The sequence below is a fragment of the Monosiga brevicollis genome, genomic scaffold, assembly GCF_000002865.3.
Source record: "Monosiga brevicollis MX1 MONBRscaffold_12 genomic scaffold, whole genome shotgun sequence".
NCBI classification, from domain to species: Eukaryota; class Choanoflagellata; order Craspedida; family Salpingoecidae; genus Monosiga; species Monosiga brevicollis.
Window position 1 is genome coordinate 92,657 of NW_001865049.1, and position 9,632 is coordinate 102,288.

Below are 9,632 nucleotides of genomic sequence, written 5' to 3' on the forward strand. Positions count from 1 at the left end.
GTTCACGTGTTTGAGAAAAAGCGACATTCAATCGATTTGCTATACGCGCGAGATGAATTGGGTCGGAATGGCATGTGGTGGACATAACAGGAGGCGCATTTCTTTTCAAGAGGATCGACAGTTAAGGGCGAGGGCAATGCCAAAAGAACATTACTGACGCAGACAAGCTGAGGCGATGGCTCAACTCAACTCGCGCCCTCAACTGGACTCGAAAAAAAAAAAAAAAACAACTCAGAAACAAAGAAAGCACAAGCATTTTGCCTTCTCTGATGCGCGGCCGAAGAAGATCAAGGACAGAGAGGACGGCACAGACGGCACGGAGGCGCTGGCCCTGATGGGATCACAGGCTCACGGACTCAGGTCTTGCAGCCGAGAAGGCAACTTTACTTGCTTACCTCCGAACCGGCTTGCGCGATGACGGCATTGTGTCCCGTGGCCTGAGCCTTGCTCATGAGGAGGTCAATGGCCGCTGCAGAGAGGAGCGGTGAGTCAAAGACGTGCATGTTGGTAATGCGGTTGGTGAAGACGACACGCTCGGGCATCTCCTCGTCGGAGCGAGCCTCAATGGTTCCTGCAATGTGCAGCTGCATGTCCAGGGATTTGGCGCGGTATGACCAGATCATGTTGCGGGTGAGATAGGGGAAGAGGTGGACGTTGATGCCGGCCTCAATATAGGTGCAGTCGGCGCCCTTGGCAATGGAGCCCGTCTTGTAGATGATACAAGGCTTGCCGTTGTAGGTTTCCAGGATAGAGGGGAGGCCAATGTCTTTGAAGTTGTCGACAACGCCGATCATTTTGAAACGACCACGCATCTTCTCGTCATCAAAGGCTTCGCGACACCAGCGCGCCCAGAGATCGTGTGCAGGTTGACGCTCCACGCCCTCACCAATGGCACGAGCCGCGTCAGGACGTAGGTGGTAGTAAATGATTAGGTGTACGGTGGGACCATCGATATCACTGCTAAACATTTTGGCAGCAGCGCCCGGTAGCTGGATGTTGAGGATAAAGGTGGCGGGCACGTCCTCATGCTTCCAGTCGGCGAGGTGATCGGGCAAAGCGGGCAGGTTGATAATGGGGGCAATAGGATAGCAGCGGCGCTCGACACGAAAACAGTCCACCGCAACGGCATCATACATTTGCGGAAGAGAGAGCTCCTTTTTGCCGTTCTTCTTGTAGTCGGGGCCGCGGCGCACGCGGAAAGTGGAGCCATCCCCGACATCCCAGCCTGAGGATTCGAGGTCGTGGACGCGAAAGCCAGAGTGGCCGCCTGCGATAAACTCGGCGGCTTCAGGAAGGGAGCCACTTTCGGTAGCTTCGACCGCTGCTGCCACGGCGTCGCCGATGAGCTTGAGGCCCCCGCTTGTTGAACTTGGGGATGTTGCCGAGCCGGCCATCTGTGTGGTCACACGGTATTATTGTACGCGCGTGGCTGAGAACACCTACTGGCGTGATCGCCAGTATAGCAAGAGGGCTTGGCAACGCCGAGGTGCTTGCTCGGCAATTGGGGCGGTGCCTGCTTGACCCCCAAAGCGTAAGGTTGCAAACGCGAGGCTGGGGATGGGCACGGCTGGCGCTGTCAAGTGAGACGAGCAGCGTTGGCCCCACGTCTAAATGCGTAGACAAGAGCAAAGGCTTTTCTCATTGGACGACAGGCAGGCTACCAAAAGCACCCTGCAAGACGATAGTGCAGACCGGCGCGACGCGTGATAGGCGATGCCAATTTTGGAGGCGTCGCGAGGTGTTGGCTCATCCACTACAAGTTCAAGGCCACAGTTCAGTGAGGCACACACGGCCAGCCCAGGGGTTCATTCCAAAAGAACGACAAGACACAGCCGACCATACTCCCACAAACCCTGCTCCCCAGAGCGCAACGGAACCCAGGCCTGCATTCGCCGCACCCGGCGGCTGCCATTTCACCGCGCACACACACACCTCGTTTTTATTTTATTTTTTATTTTTGTTGTTTCTGAAGAAGAAGCAGAAGAAGAAGAAGAAAATTCCGTCTCAATGCCAACAACATCTACGATTATGTCTACGATTAAGCTGATTTCAACTACATCTTCTTCAAATGCGACTACGTCAATTAAAGTTATTGTTCCATTGATATCTACAACAACTTGAAGTACATATGCGACAGGTGTTTTGACATCTACAATAACTTTCTACGTTTCAACAGCAACTGCATCATCAACTGCAGCATCATCAACACCATCACAACCTCCAAAGGAGCTCCCTAAAAGCTTACATCGTTCATAACAGCAGTTTGCAACAACACGATCGTCGTCGTCGGCTGAGGTGTGTGTGTGTGTGTGTGCGGCGTTGGCAGTGCGCGATGGCAGCGGTGGCCGGCAGCGGTGGCCGACATCGGCCAGTGAGACGAGGCGTGGTAGTTTCGGGGGGGAAATAGAATAGAAGGGGCTTGGTGTGTGTCAAGAGGGTGGTGGGCTGGTGGCAAACTCATTGGAGCGGTCTGGTATGCTTGTGCGCGTGGTAGGTCTGTGTGGCGTACGTGTGTGACACAGGTTGAATGGCGCATCGGCACGTTCCCACGGCCGCTTCCGCGTCTGGGCCAGTGCCTGCCCCCATGCACACCGGCAGCAGCGAGCACCACCCGTCCGCCATGTCGGCGTCCAACTTTGTGGGCCGCTTAACACGCAAGTTTGATGGGTTCTGGGCCATCGCCATTGTGGCGCTCCCCGCCACCCTGCTGTTCCTGGCCCTCTGCAGCGCCCTTTTTACCACAACCCCGAGCCCGGATACGTTTCGCTCGTGCAATAACATCGAGTGCACCCTTCAGATTCCGCGCATTATCCACCAGACGTACAAGAACAAGAATCTGCCGGAATCATGGGCAGAGACACCTGCCATCTGGAAGGAGCAGCACCCCGGCTGGAGTTATGAGTTTTGGGACGATGAACGCAACCGCAAGTTCATTGCTGACAACTACGCCTGGTTCCTGCCCCAATTCGACGCATACCCCAACAATATCCAACGCGCCGACTCCATTCGCTATTTCATCCTCCTGCACTATGGCGGTGTCTACGCCGACATGGATATCCAGCCGATGCGCAACATTGAACCCATGCTCGGCGACGCTGAGCTCGTCCTCCCTGAGACCCCAAACCTGGGATTGACCAATGCCTTCATGGCTAGCGTTCCAAACCACCCCTTTATGAAACTTGTCACGGAGGAGCTCGGCCCGCACGCCAATCGCTGGTACCACTTCACGCGCCACTGGCAGATTCTTACCAGCACGGGCCCCACCTTCATCTGGAAGCTAGCTGATGAATGGGGCGGTCCATATCTTCGCGTGCCTGCCTCTGTCTGGGGCAAGTGCAAAATTTGCCAGTCCAGCTGCCCGGTTCTCCGCGACGGCTACCTGCGCCATCTCCACGGCGATAGCTGGCACAACTGGGACTCGTGGTTCTTCACCTACGTCATCTTTTGTCATCAGTATACCTTGATCCTGTTGGGCACCGCCCTCGCCCTCGCCGTGGCCATGCGTGCCAGCACCGTTGCCTGGATCCTGGCCCATCGGGAAATCGTCATGCTTAGCCTGGGCTGCTTTGTTCTTCTCATGTTCTTTCAAGGCTAACCAGAGGCGACCAGACTACCAGACCAAACCCCTTACCCCTCCCTGCTTCGGCGTCTACCCACGCGACGCCACGTCGCAGTCCTTGTTACTTGCCCTTGGATTTCTTGTCTTAAGATTGTCGGGTCAATGTGGGGCTATGCGCTTAAATTGTCGCCGTTCCCCATACCTGCCCATGCGAGCCGTGCTCGCGCTTTGTCTTGTTCTTTTGTTCAATGATTCTCATCGGACCCCAGTTGAAAGGGGCTGGCTCCTCGACCCCACCCCCCGGTTGTTTGTTCATTTGATGGCCACAAGGTGGCTTTGCGGGCCCACAATCGAACGTATCAAGCCTTTATGGAACTTCAATTCTCGTACTTGTTGCTCCTTGCCATTTTCCTCCGCCTAGAGCACAGCCAACCCGTCAACTCACGCCCAAAACTCAGATGTCTTCGCTACTGAGCAGCGGCATGAGCCCCTGGGGATCATCGTCCCGATTATCGTCGCCATCATACAACAAGGCTTGTTGCACGTGATGCAAGCACTCGTTGCGCGCTGAATCGTGGTCCATCAAAAAGGCAAACAGCCGCGTCTCGCTCGCCTCGGCTCGGCCCGGCAAGTGGACTTTGAGCGCCTGCCGGTGCTTGTCGGTTTTGCGGTCCGAAACGATGCTGCGCAAGGTAGCCCACGATGTGCGGTTGACGCGCCCGTCCTCGCCGGTGCCCCCTGCGCCAAAAATACCCGTGTGTCCGCTACTGCCAACTGAAGCGGTCTCCCCACGCCGACGCGAAGAGCGACGCCCTTCTGATTGGAGATGATAGAACCCCCAGCAAAGACTGGCTTGGGACGGTGTAACACCCAGAAATTCTTGCGGGATGTTGCCGGCGACAATGACATCGGCCAACTCAAAACAGTCCAGGAAGCGGTACTTGGGCAAGGTGAAAGCAGTCGGCAGCGCCTTGCGCTTACCTCCTCTCGACTCGCTGTCCAACAACTCCAACATGACAACCATGGTGCGAAAGACGAAGAGATACACCGGCACGTGGCGCCGGGGCTTACCACGATCGTCCACGCAATTGCACCACGTCATGCCGCTGTGGTACATCAACTGGTGGAAGCTCTGGCTCAAGACTAAACCGGGCACGTTGATGTTGATTTCATGTTCGAAAATCTCCGTGAGCCGCGTCATATCGTTGATGTGAGACGCCAGCCGCGTCAGACCTGACAATGCCTCTTGCACGTGCTTTTGAGTCGCCCGATCATAGTCCAGATGACTGGCCATCTCGCGCAGCAACAACGGATACTTGAGCACGCGCTGCACAGGCTTGATCAAGTAAGACGCAAAGCTTGTGGCTTGCTCCTGACTCGGGTTACGCGCTGCCAGCAGGGCCTGAAGCTCGTGGCGTTTGCGGTCGGCAACAATCTGTGCTGCCCGCGCATGACCACTGCAGTACCTTGCATAGACACGAAATTGGTCCAGGTTGTCTTCAAAGACTTGGGCGACCTTGGCCGCACATCGCTCTGTCACCTTGGACCGCAGCACTGCGTTCTCGTCCGCTGCAGCTTCCAAAAGCTCGGCGGTGGCTGCCTCTAGCTGCGACAACAGCTCGCTCTGACACGCGAGCAACTGCGATAAATTCCCGAGCACCACGGCCTTCTCGTCCCGTGTCAAGATGGTTTCCTTCATCAACGGCGCGATATACCGTGACTGCACCAGGTAGAGGTCTGCCACGTACGAGCGCTCTGTGTCAATGAGCTCTTGAATCGTGGCTTGGAGTTTATCGCGCTTGCGTCGGCGCTTGCGGTCGAGGTCGCTCAAAACATCATGCTGAATGCACCGGGCTTCGTGCTGAGACCGCTCAGTGCGGCTGCTTCGGCGCGAGCTGCGCCGCCGCACCATTGCGCGGGGCGATGCGCCGTCCTCGCTGCCCGCATCTGACACCGAGCTATGCCGCGATGATCCCGAGCCTCTGTTAGGCTCATGGCGGGGGATCGCACTCGAGCGTTCGTTGGCCCCCGTGTGCACGCCATGGGGCGGCTCCGTCATTGGCACGAGATCTGAACCAACCTCCGACCCACCAGGACTTTCAACATGCTCAGAGGTTGGGCGACCCTTTGATCGCGCAGTATGATCATTCTCTGCATCTCCCCGGTCTCGGCGCGGGGACAGTAAGGCGGCATCCTCAACCGTGAGCTGCTTCATCAGCTTGGAGACTTCGTCTGCACTACGCACAAAGTCTGTGACCTGCCGTACAAAATCAAGGCCAGAATGGGATTCGTTGGCCGCCATGATGTCTTCTGTACTCATGGCTGGGGGTGTTGGAGTAGATGCGCCCGGCCGCGAGCCCGCGTCCCCATGACCCAGTGTGTCGAGGCCCAAGCGCCCATCCCCTGGCAGCGATGCACCGTCGCCCATACCGGGACTGTTACCATGGCGCGGATGGCTATTGGAACGGCTTGGGGAGTTGCTCGCCAACTGCGGCGGCGGCGGCACCACCCAGCTATCAATGCGTGCGTGCAAAGTCTCGCCTGCACCCATTTGCGCTTGGCTGGAGGAGGCGATATTTGACTTTAGGTCGACGTGATTGCTGCCACGGTCAAAGCCCCCCTCCAATTCATCGGCCAGCACAGCTGGGGCCAGCACCACGTGCTCGTCAATGAGAGCGTCCAAGCCCTGATGCGCTTCATCGTCAACGACCTCATGCTTGGTGCGACGACTGCACTTCATGTCCATCATAATTTCTTGCCGTGCCTTGAGGCCCAGTATAATCTGCTTCAACTCCTTGGCCACGGCTGAGCGCTCATCCACGCGCAAGAGCTGGTCACCCACCTCGAGCCCACGCAAAGCAGCACGTGACGTTGCCTCTACGGCAACGACGAACACGCCGTCATCCGGGTATGTTGCAACGGTTCCTTCATCCAAACCCAAGGGACCCGAAGCCAAGTCCGTGTCTGCTGACTCTGTGTGCTCGGCACGCGCGGCCGCAATCATCTTGAGCAGCTTATCTTTTCGACCGAGCCGAAAACCAAGCGTTTCATCGGGCTGTGTTTTTTTCAGAACCAGGCGCCGAGTGGCTCGGACGGCCAACCGAAACTCCTCATGAGCATCAGTCACGACCTCGTCCAAGGGAAACCAGCGCTCCCGGCCTCGCTCGGTCACGAGAAGAAGCAGATCGGCCGGTACCATATTTCGCTTGCGGCACGCTGATTGCAACACATCAGCGCCTCGCACGCAGTTGGCACGATGTAAGGTCGTGTAGCCTTCACCGGGCAAGGCTACACGCACGTGATTTTGTAGCTTGACGGTGGCCTTGCGTCTGAGGCGCGCACTCTGGTGGGGCGAAGACTGCAGCAGGTACAACAAAGCACGGCAGCACGGGCGAGCATGGTAACATCAGACGGGTGACAAAGAGCCTAGCCGACCAAGACAACAGATCCGTGGCGAAACTGCCAGGCTTACCGCGTTGCTTCCGATGCTATCGCGACGCGAGGCTGACGGCGTGACGGAGGAGCCACCCGAGGCCCGAGAGAACTCTGTTCGCACAGACACATAATAGACGGCAGGGATGGTTGAGGCCCAGGTGGGAGGTAATTGAGCCTGCAAAGGGTGCCGTGATGAGAGAAAAATTGAGTCGGAGAAGTTGGTCACAAAGCTTTGTAAGACGGGGCAGGGAGGTGAGAGGGAGGTGCGCTGGCACGCACGCGAGTGCTGGGTGTGAGGCCAGCGAGCACATGCTGCACGCCCACGGGGCGGTCCGAGGCCAGGTCAGGGATCACGGTTGTAAACATTTGCAAGCGGTGAAGTTGAAGAAGAAGTTGCTCCCGGTGCTGCAGCAAGTATGCATCACTCGTATGCTGCAAGTCAAGCAGGTCGTGAGCCGGTGCATGAACGAACCTTTCCCGTGGCCTTTGGTGGATGCCGGGAAGAAAGAAAACGATCGAAGCATGGCAATGACCCGCCCTCACCTGTAGTTGTGTCATGCCAAAGTGCCGCTCAAGGTCTTGATATTCGTCTAGCGTCTGGCGCAGGGTCATGACACGATGGTGTCAGGCAACTGATTTGAAGAAGCCCAGCAAAGGACAAGGGCAGTCCAAACCTCTTGGATGGCATCCACAAGAGCATCACGGAGCTGCTGGGTACCCTTGATGCTGCCAAACTCTTGTTCGAGCATGAGTTCGAGAAGATGGGTGGCAAGTCTGGCAGCGGCAATGGTGGAAGGAAGCTGCAAGCGTGGATGAAAGGAAAGATGTGAGTTGCGTCGCTTCACCATGATGGCGTAAAAGAAGCTTGAGGAATACAAATGAACGAAAAAAGATGCACCTTGATGGCAAGAAGACCCTTGTGCAGTACTGCGAGAAGTACCACATCGGCATGCTCGCCATGCTGGCCAACGCAGGCGTTCCGCAAATCTGTCAACCAGAGGAGATAAAGGCAGAAGAAGAAGAAGAAGAAAAGAAGCAGTGAGCGCGCTCTGCCTTCAGAGATGGACAAAGACATTGTAGAACAAACCATGTGCTTGCAAGGACAGGGCCAGTTCAGAGTTTCTGATTAGCGCAATCGGATCATCCAGCCGACCGCGTGCCGTGACCCATTCAAGATCACTCCACGATCCTGCCTGCAAAAGTTGGTATAGTGCTTGTGAGACGCGATTTATAAACAACCCAGGCGCTGGCTACTCGGACTTTCTGACGCCAAAGGAACGCTGAAGTGGGACGGGAAAAGACATCAAGAGGCGCCAGGTTGAAGAACAAGGCTCAACATACCAAAGGCGCGTCTGCATCGGGCTGGTCGTGAGAGGGGGCGTTGGCGCGGGCAATCCATGCGATTTGCACAGCATCTGTGCCGGGCTGACTGTTCGGTGTCGTTGCAGGCCCGGGGCCAGCGCTTAAGGTCGCGGGATCGATGGTCTGCTTTAGCGTGATCGACTTGCGATGTGGCCTTGCAGGCTGCAGTCGGGTGTCGGGGGTTACAGCTTTTGCCGCGGCAGCAGGGGATGACACCGGAGTGCTACTAAGCGTGGATGCGGGCCGACGATTCAGTTCTTGGATGTGTGCCTCCTGGTCTTGATACGCCGCTGCTACGCACAGCATGAACTGGACAGCGTCATTATATAGTGAGTGAGCCAGCCACCATCAGGCAGGTGTGAGAGTCAACGGACAAAGCTGTACATCAGCCCGCACCTCGTTGGCGTCGGGGGCAGAGATGAAGTTCAGACCGAGGATACGATGCTGTCGCTGCTGGCGATATAGCACGAAGATCTGGCTCGCCATCTCCAACAACACGCCTGATGATAGGGGTAGCATGAGGTAGGGATGAAGTCAAGAAGCATACGAAGGGAGAGCCATCCTGACGCACCAGGTTCAGCCAGGGCAAGATCTCGAAGGAGCTCGCCATGCTGGGCAGTCTGAAGTTGCAGCCGGTAGCATTGGCCCATACGACGGCGAATGGGCTTGCCGTGCTCATTACGTAGCTGAATGGTCAACGGCGCGAACTGGGAGAGCAAAGAATTCACAGTCAACAAGTGAGCTTGGTGTGCTTTGTACTAGGACCTTGAGCTTTGAGTATGCCTGGAGACCAGCATCGTTATTGCCCTTTCCAAAGCAGACAAGAAGAAGAAGAAGAAGCAGAAGAAGAAACAAACAAACAAACAGCGCCCGGCGCGCGCGAGCTGCCGAGGAATGATGCTCGGACCTTGAGGAGATAGATCTTGGCCACGACCAGCTGATCGGCAATGGGCTGCCAGTGCTCTCGCTCGCCCTGATCATCCAGTTGGAAGCATTCGCACACAAGCCTGTGTTCAGAGCCGGGCCGCCATCACATGCAGTGTGAGATGTGCTGGCGCAGAACGCCACCAGCCAGCAACCCGCGAGCGGACGTACTGCGCGCAGAGCAATTTCTGTTCAATGCGATGATCATTGGGCAGAAGGTGCGCCATATTGGCGCCTCAGCCTCTGGTAGCCAACGCGCCACCAGCCAAGTTGTCCGCCCCTGATGGGCGTAAACCGATTCCCCCTCCTACTACCGCCGCCGCCGCCGTCTTCGTCGAGTCAAGAGCTCACA

The 9,632-nt window shown here is 56.7% G+C and overlaps 3 protein-coding genes across 3 annotated transcripts; 1 reads left to right on the forward strand and 2 right to left on the reverse strand.

Annotated features, from left to right (window-relative positions):
* Window positions 1–20: 20 nt before the first annotated feature.
* Window positions 21–1,975, reverse strand: MONBRDRAFT_32615 (uncharacterized protein). Its single transcript, XM_001746356.1, has 2 exons — window positions 1,933–1,975; window positions 21–1,753 (listed from the first exon to the last, which is right to left on the reverse strand). Exon 2 carries the CDS (start codon window positions 1,392–1,394, stop codon window positions 384–386), a length of 1,011 nt encoding a protein of 336 aa, XP_001746408.1. The 5' UTR covers window positions 1,395–1,753; window positions 1,933–1,975; the 3' UTR covers window positions 21–383.
* Window positions 1,976–2,584: 609 nt separating this feature from the next.
* MONBRDRAFT_8658 (uncharacterized protein) lies at window positions 2,585–3,595 on the forward strand (the record flags this gene model as incomplete). The annotated part of the gene is made up of 1 exon (XM_001746241.1): window positions 2,585–3,595. The coding sequence occupies one exon, from the start codon at window positions 2,585–2,587 to the stop codon at window positions 3,593–3,595; it is 1,011 nt and encodes a 336-aa protein (XP_001746293.1).
* A 418-nt stretch (window positions 3,596–4,013) lies between these two features.
* On the reverse strand, window positions 4,014–9,507 carry MONBRDRAFT_25876 (uncharacterized protein; the record flags this gene model as incomplete). The annotated part of the gene is made up of 12 exons (XM_001746357.1): window positions 4,014–6,917; window positions 7,032–7,169; window positions 7,274–7,426; window positions 7,538–7,591; window positions 7,669–7,794; window positions 7,893–7,981; window positions 8,082–8,187; window positions 8,336–8,665; window positions 8,753–8,856; window positions 8,928–9,063; window positions 9,264–9,363; window positions 9,452–9,507. The coding sequence occupies 12 exons, from the start codon at window positions 9,505–9,507 to the stop codon at window positions 4,014–4,016; spliced, it is 4,296 nt and encodes a 1,431-aa protein (XP_001746409.1).
* Window positions 9,508–9,632: the final 125 nt, after the last annotated feature.